The sequence below is a fragment of the Entelurus aequoreus genome, linkage group LG02 (genome assembly GCF_033978785.1).
Source record: "Entelurus aequoreus isolate RoL-2023_Sb linkage group LG02, RoL_Eaeq_v1.1, whole genome shotgun sequence".
NCBI lineage: Eukaryota > Metazoa > Chordata > Actinopteri > Syngnathiformes > Syngnathidae > Entelurus > Entelurus aequoreus.
Genome location: NC_084732.1, coordinates 14232042 through 14251919, shown reverse-complemented (window position 1 = coordinate 14251919; position 19878 = coordinate 14232042). Strand labels below are relative to the sequence as shown.

The window sequence follows — 19878 nt, the reverse complement described above, 5'->3', positions numbered from 1 at the left end:
GCGTTCCTGTTCTGTAACCCTGTACACTGTTTGTTTGTCTAATCTTTAACGGGTTTGTGCTGAAAACAAAGTTTCGTTGTACATGTACAATGACAATAAAGACCTACCTACCTATCCATCTATCTATCTATCTATCTATCTATCTATCTATTTATCTATCTATCTATCTATCTATCCCTAAGCGTCAATGACTTCTATGCCTTCACTCGCCTTCTGTTTATTTTTTGTTTAAGCGTTAGATACCTTATTACCTGCACGCTGCCTCCCGCATATTGTGATCACGACACACCATGTATACCGACATCTACAAAGCGATTAGCTACCTGCTGCCACCTACTGATATGGAAGAGTATTACACGGTTACTCTGCCGAGCTCTAGATAGTACAGACACTCAACAACGGCGCATTATTTGCGGATAATAATTACTGGTTTGCAAAAAAATATTTTTAACCCACTTATGTGAAATTACATTGTTAGAATAATTGTTTCTAAATTATCACAAAAACTTTGTGTTACATTGAGGGTCTGGTGAGAAGACAAAAGCTGTCTTTGACATCTACCAAGAGTAAGGCTCATAAAACTCCACTGTGTAGGGGGGGGAGCAAGATGAAGGTGTTCCTGTTTTCTTTCATGTATGGTAATCAACAGAAAGATATTGTTCTAACCCAAGGACTTCAAAGCGGAGAGAAGACAGGATCTGCCCAATTTCCTGACGACCTCTTTTTGAACCTCCTTTTTGAACTGGTTTACAAACGTCTTTTTGAACTATTTTATGGACCTCTTTTGGAACTATTTTACGAACTATTTTTGAACTGACCTTTTCTGTGAATTGTTTAGGACCTTTTCTGTGAACTTTTTGCGACCTTTGTCCTTTGGAAACAGCGGTGGCCATGTGGTCGGGGATGGTCCAAAATCAAAGAAGGAGGCGTGCAATCTTTTGGCAGAGCGTGCTGAGATACTGTCCAGGGGTACAGTGTACAGACGACTCTCCTCAATATTGAGTCCAAATTGAATTCTCCATCCATCCATCCATTTTCTACCGCTTAGTCCCTTCGGGGTAGCGGGGGGCGCTGGAGCCTATCTCAGCTACAATCGGGTGGAATTCTGTCTCTGTTTAATTCTTTGCCTCTTGTCTTGTTTAATAGATGTCATCAGTGTTTGAACCTGACATACATTATCTCCCACGGCACACCAGATTGTATCTACTATTGTGCCGTGGCACAGAGGTTGAAAAACACTGGATGAATGGACGTTAACAAACCCACTCTGGCATCGTCGTCAATCTGCTGATATTCCACCACGTTGGAGGGTTCGTCTCGTTTGTTCTGAGGGGAAAAGGTTCATTCAGATATTTCAGGACATCCGTTGTATGTTTAAGAGGTGACAAGTATTGTTAGGAACCTGAACCAGAGCCAAGAGCAGCTTGGCGAAGTCTCCCGAAGTGTCTCCTGCCACGTCTTTTTCTAGATCTTTCTTAAACACTGTGGACACAGCAACACACGTCCAGTCGTGAGGCAGATTTCAACGTAACGAACACTAACTCATTATGATGCTAACTGCTTCTATCAACGCTAACTGATGCTAGCTGCTTCTATCAATGCTAACTGATTCTAGCTTCTTCTATCAATTCTAACTGATATTAGCTGCTTCTATCAGTGCTAACCGATGCTAGTTGCTTCTATCAATGCTGACTGATTTGAACTGTTTATTATCAATGCTAACTTAAGATGGCTGATTCTGTTGATGCTAGCTGCTTTTATCAATGCTAACTGATGTTAGCTGCTTCTATCAATGTCAACTGATGCTAGCTGCTTCTATCAACATTATCTGATGTTAGCTTCTGTTAATGCTACCTGACACAAGTTGCTTCTATTGATTCTAACTGACGCTAGCTGCTTCTATCAATGCTGGTTGATGCTAGCCGCTCCTATTAATGTTAACTGATGATAGCTAATTATATCAAGGCTAACTGATGCTAGCTGTTTCTAGTAATGCTAACTGATACTAGCTTCTTCTACCAATGTTAATTGATGTTAGCTGTTTCTGTTAATGCTAACTGACACTAGTTGCTTTTATCAATCCTGATTTTAGTTGCTTTAATCAGTGCTTGCTGGTGCTATCTTATGCTAATTGATGCTTCCTGGTCCTGATGCGAATTGATACCAATTGATGATAGCTGCTGCAAATGAGTAATAATCTATGCTAACTGCTTCTATCAATGCTAGCTGCTGCAAATGAGTAATAATCTATGCTAACTGCTTCTATCAATGCTATCTGACAAACGTCTGTGACGGGAATACACAGGGACACACTTTCTCTGTAAACTGTTTTGATCTGGGCGATTTCCTCGTAGTTTCTGGAGCAGACGATCTCGTTGAGAGTCTCCTCGTCGGTTCCGAGACCCTGCGGGGTAAAAAACAAGTCTCAAAGTCTGCCGTTTTCCCGTCTCTGCCGGACGGTTGGCGATTCGTGACGCCCAGTGCGACCTTCATGGCGCCGTTGAGCATGGAGGCGTCGTACTGGGTGGGGCTCTTCATCAGGCCCAGCATCAGCGCCTCCAGAGAACCCGACAGCGCCCCCTTCAGGGCCACAGCGAGGTCCTACAACGCAAACCATGACGATGTTGATGATGTCACACGGTTACGTTGGAGACATGTAGAACCTTTTTGGCCAGTCGCTCATAATCGAAAGCAATCTCCCGCCGCTGCTCGTAGGTTCTCCTGGTCAGGATATCGATGACGGTTTGCTCGTCCACTCCTGCAGACAAGATGGCGTCGTCATCGCCGTGGACATACCGACAGTGAAATCATTTTTGCGACGTTTCATGGCGTATCCTCATCCCACCTTTGACTCTGAGAGCCGCCTCCAAGCGTGCGGCGTCTCTGGCCGGGTCAAAGTCTCTGGCCGGGACCACGGTGGGGTAGAGGGGCTCCCTCTCCTGCAGAGACGCGACAGAATGTTGTAGTCTGGGTTTTTTTTAGAGATACGTACATCCTGCGCGACATCATCACTCACCCCGCTGTGCGACAGCGTCAGCTGACTCAGGAACTCAGACACCAGTGCCATGTGACCTGTAGGGAGGAAGTGATCATGTGACCAACCGAGCATCTTTCATTACTGTAGCTCAGTGGCATTGGGGGCCGCACACTGAAAAATCTAAGCATGCATATTTTAAAATTTTCAAAACCATTACAATATATCCATTTTTTTAAAATCTTTAAGGCTGCCGTCAAGTTTGGTCCTGGGGACCCGGGAGGGTCTTAGTCATAAAAATGCTAAATATAAGTCATATATTATGTTTTTAATTCATTGTTTATTATTTACCATGTAAATCTCGAGATCAACTTCAGGGCTATATGTCGATATAAAAAATAAAAAATAAAAGGTTTTATGCCTTTTTTTTTTGTGACAAAAAAAACTAAATATGCAATATTTTATCTAAAAAAAAAAAAGCCAAAGTTGAATATTTGATGTGAAGTAATTAGAGCCTAAATAGGTGAATAATTCATAACAACATTGATTTCGATTCATTATTATTTTTAGAGCAATGACAGTTTAAAAAAATAGAATAGGTCATACATTTTTTTAAAGTATTTTTAACCTTCGGATTCACCTGTCAATATAATGTTAATACTTTTTCAAAATGTTTTATGTCCTTTTTGTCAAAGAAAATCCCGTTTTTCATGGCAAAAACACAATTTTTGCAATATTTGGAGTGAAGTAATTGGAGCCAAAACAAGTTAATATAAATATAAATAATTAATAACAACATAACAACATAAAGTGGAATATTTGATGTGAAGTAATTAGAGCCTTAAATACATCAATAATTCATAACATTGATTTTGATTCATTATTATTTTTACAGCAATCACAGTTTAAAAGTTTAAATTTTTTAAATGATTTTTAACACCTAATCATCTATATTACCATCAGAGTCATCTGTCCATATAAAGTTAATACTTTTTTTTTTTAATTATGCCCTTTTTGACAAAGAAAATCCTGTTTTTCATGGCAAAAACAAATTTTGCAATGTTTTTTACTCCCAAAAATTTTTAGGTGGAATATTTGATGTGAAGTAATTGGAGCCAAAACAAGTCAATAATTCATAACAACATGAAGTTGATTATTTGATGTGAAGTAATTAGAGCCTTAAACACGTCAATAATTCATAACATTGATTTTGATTAATTATTATTTTTACAGCAATGACAGTTTAAAATAAATCTCCTAAGTAGGTCATACATTTTTTAAATGATTTTTAACACCTAATCATCTATATTACCTTCAGAGTCATCTGTCAATATAAAGTTAATACTTTTTTAAAATGTTTTAGGCCCTTTTTGAAAAAGAAAATCCTGTTTTTCATGGCAAAAACACAATTTTTGCAATATTTTTTACTCCCAACATTTTTTTAGTTGGAATATTTGATGTGAAGTAATTTGAGGCAAAAAAGTCAATAATTCATAACAACATTGATTTGAATTAATTATTATTTTTTGAGCAATGACAGATTTCCCGTTAAAATTATTGGGGATCCAAAAGAGCCCTACTCATAAAAGTGTTTAAAATAAGTCATACATTTTTTTTTTTTAAACTGTCAAGACTTGAGTCTCTAAATCAACTCCAGATTTAACTGTCGATTATTAGTTGTTGTTAGTTTTTTATGTTTTTTTGTTTGTTTTATGCCCTTTTTGTCAAAGAAAATCCTGTTTTTCATGGCAAAAACCCAAATTTTGCAATATTTCACCCCCCCAAATTTTTTTAAGTGGAATATTTGATGTGTAGTAATTGGAGCCAAAAAAAAGTCAATAATTCATAACAACATTGATTTTTGAATAATGACAGATTTCCCGCTAAAATTATTGGGGATCCAAACACTACTCCTAAAAGTGTTAAAAATAAGTTTTTTAACTTTCAAGACTTAAGTCTCGAAATTAACTTCAGGTCTACCTGTCGCTATAAAGTATTAAAAAAAACTAAAAGTATGTTTTATGCCCTTTTTTTGTGGCAAAAACACAAAATATGCAATATTTTTTCTCAAAAAAATGTCTAAGTGAAATATTTGATGTGAAGTAATTAGAGCCTTTAATAGGTCAATAATTCATAACAACATTGATTTTGATTCATTATTATTTTTAGAGCAATAACAGTTTAAAAAAATCTCCCTAGAATACTATTTAATAATTGTTTTAATTATTGTTTTATTATTTACTATGTAAATCTCTAGATCAACTTCAGGTATATATGTGTATGTATATATAAAGTAAAAAAACAAAAAACGAAAATTGTTTTTTATGCCCTTTTTTTGTGTCAAAAACAAAATATGCAATATTTTCTCTCCAAAAAAAAGTTGAAGTGGAATATTTCAAGTGAAGTAAAGAGCTTAGAGCTTTAAATGGGTCAATAATTCATAACATTGATTTTGATTCATTATTTTTTTGAGCAATGACCGTTTTAAAAAATCTCCTTAGAATAAGGAGATTTATATAATAGGTCACACATTTTTAAAATTATTTTTAACACCTAATCATCTAAATTACCTTCAGATCCATCTGTCAAAATAAAGTTAATACTTAATAAAATGTTTTATGCCCTTTTTGACAAAGAAAATCCTGTTATGACAAGGCATGGCAAAAAGACCAATTTTGCAATATTTACCCCCAAAAAATGGTTTTATAAGTGTAATATTTGGAGCCAAATAAAGTCAATAATTGATAATAAAATTGATGTTAATTCATTATTATTTTTTGATGTGTCAAAAAACACAAAATATGCAATATTTTCTCTCCAAAAAAAAGTTGAAGTGGAATATTTGAAGTGAAGTAAAGAGCTTAGAGCTTTAAATGGGTCAATAATTCATAACATTGATTTTGATTCATTATTTTTTTGAGCAATGACCGTTTTAAAAAATCTCCCTAGAATAAGGAGATTTATATAATAGGTCACACATTTTTAAAATTATTTTTAACACCTAATCATCTAAATTACCTTCAGATCCATCTGTCAAAATAAAGTTAATACTTAATAAAATGTTTTATGCCCTTTTTGACAAAGAAAATCCTGTTATGACAAGGCAAGGCAAAAAGACCAATTTTGCAATATTTACCCCCCAAAAATTTTTTATAAGTGTAATATTCGGAGCCAAATAAAGTCAATAATTGATAATAAAATGTATTTTAATTCATTATTATTTTTTGAGCAATGACAGATTTCCCGCTAAAATTATTGGGGATCCAAAAGAGCCCTACTCAACTTTCAAGACTTACTGTAAGTCTCTAAATCAACTTCAGGTCTATCTGTCGATTATTAGTTGTTGTTGGGTTTTTTTCAAATGTTTTTTTGTTTGTTTTATGCCCTTTTTGTCAAAGAAAACTTCGTTTTTTAAATGGCAAACACAAGAAATATGCAATATTTTCTCCAAACTACATTTTAAAGTGGAATATTTGATTTAATTGGAGCCTTGACTACCTCAATAAATCATAACATTGATTTTCATTCATTATTATTTTTTAAGCAACGACAGTTTAAAAGAAAAAAGCGCCTGTATGGCAACTTTGTGTTATTGGAATCAACATTGTAACTTTTTATATACATTTCGCCTGTTTGTTCTTTTATTCCACTTTTTTTATATATTTTTATTAGTTTTGTTTTAAATAGTATTTTTACAATGTGCACTTTGATCAGCACATGCTAGTGAAGCGCTTAATGGATCACGAATTAGTGATCCATGCATCGCGTCGATATCACCAGTAGCCGCATAATTGACAGGGATAGGCTCCGCCCCATCATCAGAAAAGGTCAGTTCTATGTACGACTATACCAAGCGAGCAACATATGCACTCGCTTTGAGCACTTCAGCATAGTCCTCCTATGGGCGTGTTTGGTTTATGGATCTGGACATGCCAATGGTGGGTGGGACAGCAGATAAGGCCGACGGCCTTCAGAATAAAAGCACCGCAGCGAGACATGATGGACAGGCCTTTGAACTTTGAGCAGCCAAGAAAAGATGAACAGGTGCCTGGTATGTTGGTGACAACGAGAGGAAAAAAAGACAACTATTCATGCCAAAATCTTAACTATTAGCATCTAACTCCCAGCTTTTAGCATTCAATGCCTAGTTGTTAGCATCTAACGCCTAGCTGTTAGCATCTCTTTGTTATAGTTAGACCAACAATCCTTAGCACAAAATAGCGTTTAAAGAAAAGTGTCCCTCAACTGAAGACTTACAGCTAACGCTAACAAAACACGTCCTGCAGTTTTGGGTTCAAAGTTTGTGGAGTTCTTACCTTCACGCACACACAATCTCCAAGGAGAGCTGAGGTGTGTGTGTGTGTGTGTGCTCTTTAAATACTAGAACACACACACCTACATGAGTCAGCGCTCAGTACTTTGACACTTGGACGCTCATTGGCAAACCCCAGCCCCCCCCGCTAGCCCCCCTATTGTCACTACAGACAGCCAATCAGCTGCTGCGCTGCTACGGGTTACCACGGCAACACAATCTTTGTGTTTTACGCTCATCAAAATACTTTTTCTCTAATCTGGTGACCCTTGACCTGCAGCGCCCACCTTAGGCGGTGATGTCACTCCCGGCAAATTATTAACTCTCCACTAGGGGGCGGCGTGACGACTGAGCTTACTTCCTGTCTCACTTTCTGTGGAAGATGCTGTCCTCACTAATCCTCTGTGATCCTCATCTAAGTCCTCCACCTGCCCAAAGTCCAGGTAGTCCTTCAGGGGCCAGATAAACTTGGTACCAGGTAGACTTCTAAAGTCAAGGTGGACTTCTAAAGTCCAGGTAGACTTCTAAAGTCCAGGTTGACTTTCAAAGTCCAGGTAGACTTCTAAAGTCCAGACCGTGTTGTAAGATCCAGGTTGCTGAGGAGATCTTTAGGAAGGATGCCGTTTTAGGAGGACTGAGTAACTCAGGTAAGACAAGACTCACTTTCACTTTTACATTCTCGTCCAAAACTGGATGATGTTTTTGAGACATGTGCGCTTTGAAAGAATACCATGTCAATAAAAACATTACTCGATTAGACAAGTTCTTAATTTTAGCATTCAATTAAATGACTGATACAGTGGTCTTTATAGTCAACTACTACATTAATATACGGATACAATGGTCTTTATAGTCAACCACTACATTAATATATTGATACAATGGTCTTTATAGTCAACTACTACATTAATATACGGATACAATGGTCTTTATAGTCAACCACTACATTAATATACTGATACAATGGTCTTTATAGTCAACTACTACATTAATATATTGATACAATGGTCTTTATAGTCAACTACTACATTAATATACTGATACAATGGTCTTTATAGTCAACTACTACATTAATATACTGATTTAATGGTCTTTATAGTCAACTACTACATTAATATACTGATACAATGGTCTTTATAGTCAACTCCTACATTAATATACTGATACAATGGTCTTTATAGTCAACTACTACATTAATATACTGATACAATGGTCTTTATAGTCAACTACTACATTAATATACTGATACAATGGTCTTTATAGTCAACTACTACATTAATATACTGATTTAATGGTCTTTATAGTCAACTACTACATTAATATACTGATACAATGGTCTTTATAGTCAACTCCTACATTAATATACTGATACAATGGTCTTTATAGTCAACTACTACATTAATATACTGATACAATGGTCTTTATAGTCAACTACTACATTAATATATTGATACAATGGTCTTCACAGTCAACTACTACATTAATATACAGTGACAGTGGTCTTTATAGTCGACTACTACAATAATATACTGATACAATGGTCTTTATAGTCAACTACTACATTAATATACTGATACAATGGTCTTTATAGTCAACTACTACATTAATATACTGATACAATGGTCTTTATAGTCAACTACTACATTAATATACTGATTTAATGGTCTTTATAGTCAACTACTACATTAATATACTGATACAATGGTCTTTATAGTCAACTACTACATTAATATACTGATTTAATGGTCTTTATAGTCAACTACTACATTAATATACTGATACAATGGTCTTTATAGTCAACTACTACATTAATATACTGATTTAATGGTCTTTACAGTCAACTACTACATTAATATACTGATACAATGGTCGTTATAGTCAACTACTACATTAATATACTGATACAATGGTCTTTATAGTCAACTACTACTGATACAATGGTCTTTATAGTCAACTACTACATTAATGTACTGATACAATGGTCTTTATAGTCAACTACTATATAAAAAATATTGGTACAATGGTCTTTATAGTCAACTACTACATTAATATACTGATACTGCTACATTAATATACTGATACAATGGTCTTTATAGTCAACTACTACATTAATATACTGATTTAATGGTCTTTATAGTCAACTACTACATTAATGTACTGATACAATGGTCTTTATAGTCAACTACTTTATTAAAATATTGGTACAATGGTCTTTATAGTCAACTACTACAATAATATACTGATACAATGGTCTTTATAGTCAACTACTACATTAATACACTGATACAATGGTCTTTATAGTCAACTACTACATTAATATACAGTGTCAGTGGTCTTTATAGTCGACTACTACATTAATATACTGATATAATGGTCTTTATAGTCAACTACTACAATAATATACTGATACAAGGGTCTTTATAGTCAACTACTACATTAATTTACTAATACAGTGGTATTTATAGTCAACTACTACAATAATATACTGATACAATGGTCTTTACAGTCAACTACTACATTAATATATTGTGACAGTGGTCTTTTTAGTCGACTACTTCATTATTATACGGATACAATGGTCTTTATAGTCAACTACTACATTAATTTACTGCTACACTGGTCTTTATAGTCAACTACTACATTAATTCACGGTGACAGTGGTCTTTATAGTCAACTATCCATCCATCCATCCATTTTCTACCGCTTATTCCCTTCGGGGTCGCGGGGGGGCGCTGGAGCCTATCTCAGCTACACTCGGGCAGAAGGCGGGGTACACCCTGGACAAGTCGCCACCTCATCGCAGGGCCAACACAGATAGACAGACAACATTCACACTCACATTCACACACTAGGGCCAATTTAGTGTTGCCAATCAACCTATCCCCAGGTGCATGTCTTTGGAGGTGGGAGGAAGCCGGAGTACCCGGAGAGAACTACTACATTAATATACTGATACAATGGTCTTTATAGTCAAATACTACAATAATATACTGATACAATGGGCTTTATAGTCAACTACTACATTAATATACTGATACAGTGGTATTTACAGTCAAACAGGAATAAGCGGTAGAAAAATGGATGGATGGATGGATACTACATTAATATACTGATACAGTGGTATTTACAGTCAACTACTACATTAATATACCGATACAATGGGCTTTATAGTCAACTACTACATTAATTTACTAATACAGTTGTATTTATAGTCAACTACCACATGAATATACTGATACAATGGTCTTCCTAGTCACTTACAACATTGACATGCTAGTATTGTGGTCATTATCATCAACGACTACATTAATAAAGTGGTTATGATAACGGAGCTGACTGACAGCTGCTAGCACGCTAAAGCTCAGAGAAAAGTGTAGAGGAGATTAAAGCGAAGATGAAGAAGATTACGATGAAGAGTACAATCACTAATTGGATGTGGCGTGGTCTAAATACCATTCAGCGTGTACAAGTACATGCCAAACACATAACGTGCATTTGATGGGCAACATGTCGAAAGATGTCGTGGAAGACATATAAGCTCCGCCTCCCTGTTTTGATTGATTGATTGAAACTTTTATTAGTAGATTGCACAGTACAGTACATATTCCGTACAATTGACCACTAAATGCTAACACCTGAATAAGTATTTCAACTTGTTTAAGTCGGGGTCCGCGTTAATCAATTCGTGGTAATTCATGTAGAGGGCCACCTGCTGGACGTCACCCACAATAAAGCTTGTTTTTATTGACTTTCAGAATAAAAGCTTTCACCATGATCAACTGGTTTCTGAAAATGGCTCCTCAACCCCCTCAGCCGCCCCAGGAGCAGGAATGGCCCCCTGCCCCGCCCCCTGTCGCGGCTCCGCCCCCTGTCACGGCTCCGCCCCCTGTTGCTGGCCCATCCCACGTAACGGTCAGCCACACCTGTGTGAGAGTATGGGTGCGCGTGTGTGTGTGTGTATGTGTGTGTGTGTGTTTCTGTGTGTGTGTGTGTGCACTTGTCTCACCATCCTTGTGTGGACGTACATTTGACAAACCACCCTTTCTGTGAGGACCTTTTGACTTGTGAGGACATTTGCCTGGTCCTCACAACTACAGAAGTCAAATATTTGTTTTACTTTGTGTTTTTTGCATTCTGAAGTGAGATTGCAACTCTCTACTCCCATCTAGTGCTAGATATATTTATTTCATCATTCTAGCTATAGTGGAAAGGGGGGCCCTCACAACCTACTAACCAAACGTGGGTCCACACCAAGTAGGCAAGACATGTAGGTGTGTGTGTGTGTGTGTGTGTGTGTGTGTGTGTGTGTGTGTGTGTGTGTGTGTGTGTGTGTGTGTGTGTGTGTGTGTGTGTGTGTGTGTGTGTGTGTGTGTGTGTCTGAGCGACTCTCCCTGTGCACAATTTATAAACGTTTGTTTTGTCAGGAGAAGAAGGTGAGCTTTCAGGAAGTGGAGTCATCAGGCAGCAGGTGAGCTGATGAAGTCATTTAAAGCATTAGTCCCTAACCACCGGTACCGGTCCGCGGACCGATTGGTACCGGGCCACACAAGAAATTTAAAAAAAAAAAAAAAAAATCTTTTTTTTTTAAATTATATCAACATAACAAACACAATACATACATTATATATCAATTTAGATCAATACAGTCTGCAGGGATACAGTCCGTAAGCACACATGATTGTACCGTATTTCCTTGAATAGCCGCAGGGGCGTTAATAAATTTAAAACCTCCTGTCACTCCTGCGTTTACCGGAAACCGGCGGGATGGCCGTGCATGCGGTAATTAAAACCTCTTTACCAAAAGGAATCCATAAAATTTAGGCGTGCGCTTTGAGTGTGATGTAAGCATACCATCATGAAAAGCACATTTAATAAAAAAAAACGTTATTATGGTCTTACCTGTACTTATAAATGGAGTCCATTTGCAGCTCCTTCTGACCAAAAGCATCGATAACTTGTTTATAGAAGTCTTCCTTATTTTCTTTCTTCAGTTTTAAAAGTCTCTGTTTCGATGGAGATATTCCTTTAATTATTACCTCCTGTTTCGATTGAAAGTCCAGTTTAGAAAACTGTTTTATTTTAGATACCGGTATGTAATCCTCCATGTTAAAAGTTCAGGCAGAGGAAAAAAAAAAAATCTCTTGCTGCGTGTGTTCACTTCTTCTGCAGTACCGGAAGTCGCAAGAAGGATCACTAGCGCGGCAGTGCCCTCTACCACCAGGAGGCGGGAGTCATTTAATGACTTATACAGTATTTCACACACGCAGCTACGGTATATTAATAAAACATAGCTGCTTACTGTTCTCTTTAGCATACTGTACCGGTATTCAATAGCTTGGACCTTAAATCCTACTGAAAAGCTCTTTATCTTTTTTCCTTTGTGCGATTGTAAACTACTGAAAGCAGCTTCCTCCATTTTGAAAATGAGGACAGATGCGTCACTCGTGACGTAACGAATTTGACCCGATGGAAGTTCTAGCCATATGCTAAATATTTTGCGAAACGAGTTTGACCCGGCGAAAATTATAGACATGCGATAATAAAATTAATATTTTGCGAAACGAATTTGATCCAGCTTCAATAATAAACCGGCGATAAGGCCAAGCATGCGTTAATTATTTTGAGAAACGAGTTTGACCCGGCAGTAATTCTAGACGTGCGAATACTATATTCCCTGCGCCAATTCAAGGAAATACGGTATTTCTTTATGAAAAAAAAAAAAAAAAAAAGGGTTGGGGACCACTGATTCAAAGAACACAAACGGACAAATAGTGAGCTGGAAAATAGTGATCTGTTCCCTCCCCCAGGAGTGGCGTGATGTGGTGGATCAGTCAAAGCATGGACAAGGTCGTTCCTCAGCCCGAGCTGAAGGACAGAGAGGTGATTTTCCCATCATGCACTTCTCCTTACGTTCAGGTCACGTGACATGGTCATGTTTTTTTTTCGCAGGTGTGTCAACGTGCGGCACCAGCAGGTGAGTCCGGCGGCCTTTCGGTGAGATCTCCGAATGACGAGTCACTGATTCCGATGTTTCCCGCCTTTTTCTCGTGCAGCCGAGCCGAAGGAGGCGGAGGCGGAGCAGCAGGGCAAGAGTGACAACAAGCCCCTCCCACCGGGGTGCGTGCGGCCGCCAGTCAAAATGATCGGCGACGAGCAAACGAGCTAAGCTAAGCTAACCTAGCGACAACGTGTGACAGGGTGATGTCGTGGATCAAAGACAGCGTGGAGAGAGTCGTCCCTCAACCGGAAGTGCACGCCCTCTCCAAGATGGCCGCCGTGGAAAAGCCGGAAGCCGCTCCGTCTGACAAACGTAAAACACGACTTGATTAAAAAGTTACCTGTCATGTTCCAATACGCATGTCTTTTGTCGGCCCCGCCCCCTCAGCCACAGCCCCGCCCCCTGACACCCAGCAGTAAGTTTGCAAAATGACTTTACACGTTTCAAAATCGACGCAAAATTCACGTTGCGATGTCACACGACAGGACACCCCCGCAGGAGGCAGAGACGCCGTCAAAGTACGTATGTGTCGCCTATTGATGATGTCATCATTGACACTAAGCGTCCCCGCTATTCCTCTCGACAGCATGATGGGATGGATTGTGGGCGGCCTGGGTCGCATCTTGCCACAGCCCACTCACAAGCAGGTAGCGGCAAAATGTGTATCATTGAGCGTTTTTTCCTATTTGATGACAACGCCACGCTTCCTGTCCTCTCTGTGCACGCAGGACGCAGACGATGGCGTCCACCAGAGTAAGTCAAACATCAACATGGAGAGATAACTGGTGAACATATTGTATGGTTAGTAGGGGTGTGGGAAAAAATCGATTCGAATTCTAAACACGATTCCCACGTTGTGCGATTCAGAATCGATTCTCATTTTTAAAAAATCGATTTTTTAAATTTTTTATTTCTTTTTATTTTTTTCCTTTTTTTTTTTTTCTTTTTTTTTTAAATTAATCAATCCAACAAAACAATACACAGCAATACCATAACAATGCAATCCAATTCCAAAACCAAACCCGACCAAGCAACACTCAGAACTGCAATAAACTGAGAAATTGAGAGGAGACACAAACACGACACAGAACAAACCAAAAGTAGTGAAACAAAAATGAATATTACCAACAACAGTATCAATATTAGTTACAATTTCAACATAGCAGTGATTAAAAATCCCTCATAGACATTATCATTAGACATTTATAAAAAATTTTAAAAAAGAACAATAGTGTCACAGTGGCTTACACTTGCATCGCATCTCATAAGCTTGACAACACACTGTGTCCAATATTTTCACAAAGATAAAATAAGTCATATTTTTGGTTCATTTAATAGTTAAAACAAATTGACATTATTGCAATCAGTTGATAAAACATTGTCCTTTACAATTATAAAAGCTTTTTACAAAAATCTACTACTCTGCTTGCATGTCAACAGACTGGGGTAGATCCTGCTGAAATCCTATGTATTGAATGAATAGAGAATTCTTTTTGAATTGGGAAAATATCGTTTTTGAATTGAGAATCGCGTTGAATGGAAAAAAATCGATTTTGAATCGAATCGTGACCCCAAGAATCGATATTAAATCGAATCGTGGGACACCCAAAGATTCGCAGCCCTAATGGTTAGCGACTTAACTGGCGAAACATGTTAGGACAGCACTTCTCTAACTTATTAGAACAGTGTTTTTCAACCACTGTGCCGCGGCACACTAGTGTGCCGTGAGATACAGTCTGGTGTGCTGTGGGAGATTAACTAATTTCACCGATTTGGGTTAAAAATATTTTTTGCAAACCAGTAGTTATAATCTGTATGGAGGTCGGCAGATTTACCACGTTATACTCTTCCATATCAATAGGTGGCAGCAGGTAGCTAATTGCTTTGTGGATGTCTGAAACAGCGAGAGAAAGCGTGCAGGGAAAAATTTATTTTAATGTAGTCTGCCACCTCATTTAATGTGGTGTGCCACATCATTTAATGTAATCTGCCACTTCATTTAATGTAATCTGCCACATCATTTAATGTAATCTGCCACATCATTTAATGTTGTCTGCCACATCATTCGATGTGGCTCGTCACTTCATTTAATGTGGTCTGCCACTCATTTAAGGTGGTCTGCTACATAATTTAAAGGGTTCTGCCACCTCATTTGATATTGTCTGCCACATCATTAATTGTTGTCTGCCACATAATTTATTGTGGTCTTCCACATCATTTAATCTTTTCTGATACATCATTTATTGTGGTGTGCCACCTCATTTAATGTGATCTACTACATCCTTTAATATGGCCTGTCACTTCATTTAACGTGGTCTGCCACTTCATTTAATGTGGTCTGCTACATCATTTAAAGGGGTCTGCCAACTCATTCAATATTGTCTGCCAAATCATTTATTGTGGTCTTCCACATCATTTAATCTTGTCTGGTACATCATTTAAAGGGGTCTGCCACATCATTTAATGTGATCTACCACATCATTTAATGTAATCTGTTACATAATTTAATGTTGTCTGCCACATCATTTACCGTGGTCTGCCACATTATTTATTGTGGTCTGCCACATCATTTAATGGGGCCGTCTCTTCATCAGTGGTCTGTTACATCATTTAATGTGGTCTGCCACTTCATTTATAGTGATCTGCCACATTATTTATTGTGGTCTGCCACATCATTTAATGTGGCCGTCACTTCATTTAATGTTGTCTGCCACATAATTTATCATGGTCTGCCACATCATTTAACGTGGTCTGCCACATCAAAAAATGTTGTCTGCCACTTCCTTTATTGTGGTCTGCCACATCATTTAATGTGGCCGTCACTTCATTTAATGTTGTCTGCCACATCATTTAATGGGGTCTGCCGCATCATTCAATGTGGTTTGCAACATCATTTCATGTAGTCCGCCACATCAGTTAATGTGGCCCTCTAAAGGGCAGCCGTAATTGCGATGTGGCCCTTGATAAAAAATGAGTTAGACATCCCAGCACTAGATGGCGCTCGCATACACCACAGTTAGAGAATCACTCAGTTAGCAGCTAACAAGCAAGGTTGTATAACTGCCGTGGTTCAGTTCCCGCTTTCAGTTCTCGAACCTAGGTCACCGGCATGAGAGACGAGCGTGCTAGCTACCGTGCTAAAAGCCCAAGCTATCAACCCGATATTTACAGTTACTATAGCTAGTAAACATGTGAGACTATTTAGCAGCTAACAAGCAAGGTCGGCAACTAGCTTGTGAACATTATATTAGAGCCTGATCTCGCCCGGTGCTCAATCATGGGTCGTCCGAATTAGAGTGTGAGAGCGCTAGACATCGAGCTAAAAGCCCGAGCTGTCAACTCAATGTCCAGTGCGAACTCTTAAGGCGTCAGAGAGTGAGGTTTACCAATGTACACTTTCACAGCCCCACAGCCGCGTGGTTAGCAGGTAAACATTTGATTAATTGAAAAAGGCTAATCACATATGAACTATATTTTTGTCATGATTGACAGATGTTGCTGTCATTGACGAGACAGACTCTAACCGGGCTGCTCTTCTCCTTCTGTTTCAGGGGGAAAGTCCGGCAGAACCCCTTAAATAAAAGGAGAAGGAGGCCCAGGACAGTGACTAACATGACAACAACATCCCAACATATTCAATGAACAGTTAGAAATAAAACAAAGTAACTGGACATGAGTTGTGTTTTGTCTCTTTTAAAAACTACTTCATGAAACCAGTATTTTGTTTGAATTATGACCTAGATTTATTCACAACTGTGATAGATAGATAGATAGATAGATAGATAGATAGATAGATAGATAGATAGATAGATAGATAGATAGATAGATAGATAGATAGATGGATAGATAGATAGATAGATAGATAGATAGATAGATAGATAGATAGATAGATAGATAGATAGATAGATAGATAGATAGATAGATAGATAGATAGATAGATAGATAGATAGATAGATAGATAGATAGATAGATAGATAGATAGATAGATAGATAGATAGATAGATAGATAGATAGTACTTTATTGATTCCTTCAGGAGAGTTCCCTCAGAAAAAATCAAATGATGTGATGACACCACACAAGCAAAATAATGAACTAGTTTACAGTTTGGGATATTGGGTCTCAAGTTACCCATTACCTTTTTTTCACCTTATTTGTGTGAAACAAGTTCTATACTTTTTGACTCAAACTTGAATTTAATTAGAATAATGATATTATGATGTATTAATGCATAAAAAAATATTTTATTTTTAAGTCCATTTTTTGTCCAAAATGTTATTATTTAATTTGTTTACTATATATAATTCATGGGGGGGGGGGGGGGGGGGGGGGGGGGGGGGGGAATTGTGCACAATAACTAATTCAACATTTAAAACATAAATTAGCAAAACTTGCCAAAACTCCTATTTGGATTAGAACCCAGCATGAGATTTATTTTATAAATGTATTTGTTTTTAATGAAAAGATGGAAAGATTACATTGTCATATAAAAATATTCATCAATACAGTATATACAAATAAACTCTTGCACGTGTATATATACAGTACAGGCCAAAAGTTGGGACACACCTTCTCATTTCAATGCATTTTCTTTATTTTCAAGACTATTTACCTTGTAGATTTTCACTGAAGGCATCAAAACTATGACACCTGTGAAGTGAAAACCATTTCAGGTGACTACCTCTTGAAGCTCATCAAGAAAATGCCAAGCGTGTGCGAAGCAGTAATCAGAGCAAAAGGTGGCTATTTTGAAGAAAATACAATATAAAACATGTTTTCAGTTCATTCACCTTTTTTTGTTAAGTACATAACTCCACATGTGTTGTGATGCCTTCAGTGACAATCTACAATGAAAATAGTCATGGAAATAAAGAAAACGCATTGAATGAGAAGGTGTGTCCAAACTTTTGGCCTGTACTGTACATGCACATGCACACATATTTACATACATAAAAATAAAAAAAACTGGGAACACACGCTTAAGAGATGTTAGTAAATCACAACACATGCTATATTTTACACCAAAAAACTGTCAATGTTTGCCATCCCTCAAATATTAAATGCAATTTTCCTATTCTTGGATATATGAAAACCTTCTAAATTCCTTCTAAAAAATGTGATGTCAAAACACCTTTTTAGCATAATCGCTTCAAAATTGGATTAAAGCGAGACAGTGACTATATTGGGGAAATCTGCTGTTATATTCTTATCAGTCTCGAAGCTAAAAGGGGCTGGAATTTAATATGAACCGCCCTTGTCGTTCTTTACATTTTACACTTAATGCAAAATGGGCCCCTCACGGAGCGCAGACCCACGTGATGTGCGTGTAGGGTGGGGCGGCCCTGAGCATGGTGGGTACGTTCGCCAAAGGTCAAACAAAAGACACATTATTAAATTGGAACACAACTTGTATACATGCTACAAAAAACACAAGTTATTCCTTGCTGAAATCATTTGTGGAACATCCGCTGTAAGAAGCGTGGCGTACATTGGAACGACTTCCTGCTCCTGTCGATTGTTGACTAACACAACCCACATAGGATTCCCCCATTTTGTGACTTACAGCCGTTCAAGAGAATAACGAGCTGGTGCTACTGGACCTGGAAGAGCAGGCGGACAAAGCAACCGACAGTGAGAACCAGAAGCATTTAGCCGTGAAAGAGGTACGCCACTTGGGAACTGTAGAGATTTGTTGGACACACACATTTTTAGTCCGACAATTAGACTTGGACTAGACTAATGTAGTATCTGTTAACAGATGATAGCACATGTCTTTGAAGCGTTGTGTGTAAGTCAGCAAACATTCAGTTTAATGGCCCATAGTTGCTTAACAGTGACACTTTACTTAGTAGACTTCATGGTTACACCCAGACCATATAGTGCCTAGGTGTCAAACTCAAGTTCTGGCCCACAACATAATTTTATGTGGCCCGCGAAAGCCTGGAAAAAATGGGTTTTATTTTTTACTAAATGCATTCGTTCTATCAATTTTGACAGAAGAAAATGCATATATTTAACTTTAATATTATCTGATCATGCCAATTATATTATTATATACTGTACTGCAAAACTATTTATGTGAGATAAATATCTGCTTGTCACCTTTATTTATGATTTTAAAGCAAGTTATACATAAAAAAAATCTAATAATCAAATGCATATGCATTTTGATTAATCACAGGTTATTACCCGAATGCATAATGTAAATCAATTTTTAAAACGCGGCCCTCTGAAAGCAGCCATTACTGTGATGTGGCCCTCAATGAAAATGAGTTTGACACCCCTGATATAGCGTGACGCCTCTCTGAAATGTGGGAAGACAGGCCCTAAGGAGCCCGGAGCCATATGGTGGAATTCAGGATCTCAGGGTATTAGGAGAAAATCGACATCTAGACTTTACCTCAGGCCAGCACTAGGGTTGGGTATCGAGTATCGAGTATCGATTGGAACCGGGACTAACTTTCCGATTCTCCCAGAATCGTTCAAAAGTTTAAATTTCGATTCCTATTTTCGATACCAGTCCGCCGACCGGAAAAAAATATGTCCGCCGAACCGGAAGTAGAAGCCGCTGAACACCAACGAAGAAGCGCCCACCG

At 37.8% G+C, this 19878-nt stretch overlaps 2 protein-coding genes across 2 annotated transcripts in view; one reads left to right on the top strand and one right to left on the bottom strand.

The window, feature by feature from the left end:
* The window catches only part of LOC133630779 (annexin A2-like), a 15966-nt gene extending 8525 nt beyond the window's left edge, over positions 1 to 7441 (bottom strand). The window contains exons 1-8 of the mRNA XM_062022510.1: positions 7291 to 7441; positions 3017 to 3072; positions 2846 to 2939; positions 2664 to 2758; positions 2488 to 2601; positions 2314 to 2404; positions 1403 to 1482; positions 1267 to 1326 (exon numbers count right to left, since the gene is read on the bottom strand). Of these exons, the coding sequence (XP_061878494.1) occupies positions 1267 to 1326; positions 1403 to 1482; positions 2314 to 2404; positions 2488 to 2601; positions 2664 to 2758; positions 2846 to 2939; positions 3017 to 3067 (585 nt within the window). The 5' untranslated portion in view covers positions 3068 to 3072; positions 7291 to 7441. The remainder of the gene's footprint in view (positions 1 to 1266; positions 1327 to 1402; positions 1483 to 2313; positions 2405 to 2487; positions 2602 to 2663; positions 2759 to 2845; positions 2940 to 3016; positions 3073 to 7290) is intronic.
* The window catches only part of LOC133630771 (cyclic nucleotide-gated cation channel beta-3-like), a 26029-nt gene continuing 13137 nt past the window's right edge, over positions 6987 to 19878 (top strand). Inside the window, exons 1-12 of the mRNA XM_062022498.1 lie at positions 6987 to 7933; positions 11042 to 11198; positions 11711 to 11754; positions 13094 to 13166; positions 13236 to 13260; positions 13340 to 13403; positions 13484 to 13596; positions 13672 to 13699; positions 13770 to 13802; positions 13871 to 13931; positions 14013 to 14037; positions 18848 to 18945. Of these exons, the coding sequence (XP_061878482.1) occupies positions 11058 to 11198; positions 11711 to 11754; positions 13094 to 13166; positions 13236 to 13260; positions 13340 to 13403; positions 13484 to 13596; positions 13672 to 13699; positions 13770 to 13802; positions 13871 to 13931; positions 14013 to 14037; positions 18848 to 18945 (705 nt within the window). The 5' untranslated portion in view covers positions 6987 to 7933; positions 11042 to 11057. The remainder of the gene's footprint in view (positions 7934 to 11041; positions 11199 to 11710; positions 11755 to 13093; positions 13167 to 13235; positions 13261 to 13339; positions 13404 to 13483; positions 13597 to 13671; positions 13700 to 13769; positions 13803 to 13870; positions 13932 to 14012; positions 14038 to 18847; positions 18946 to 19878) is intronic.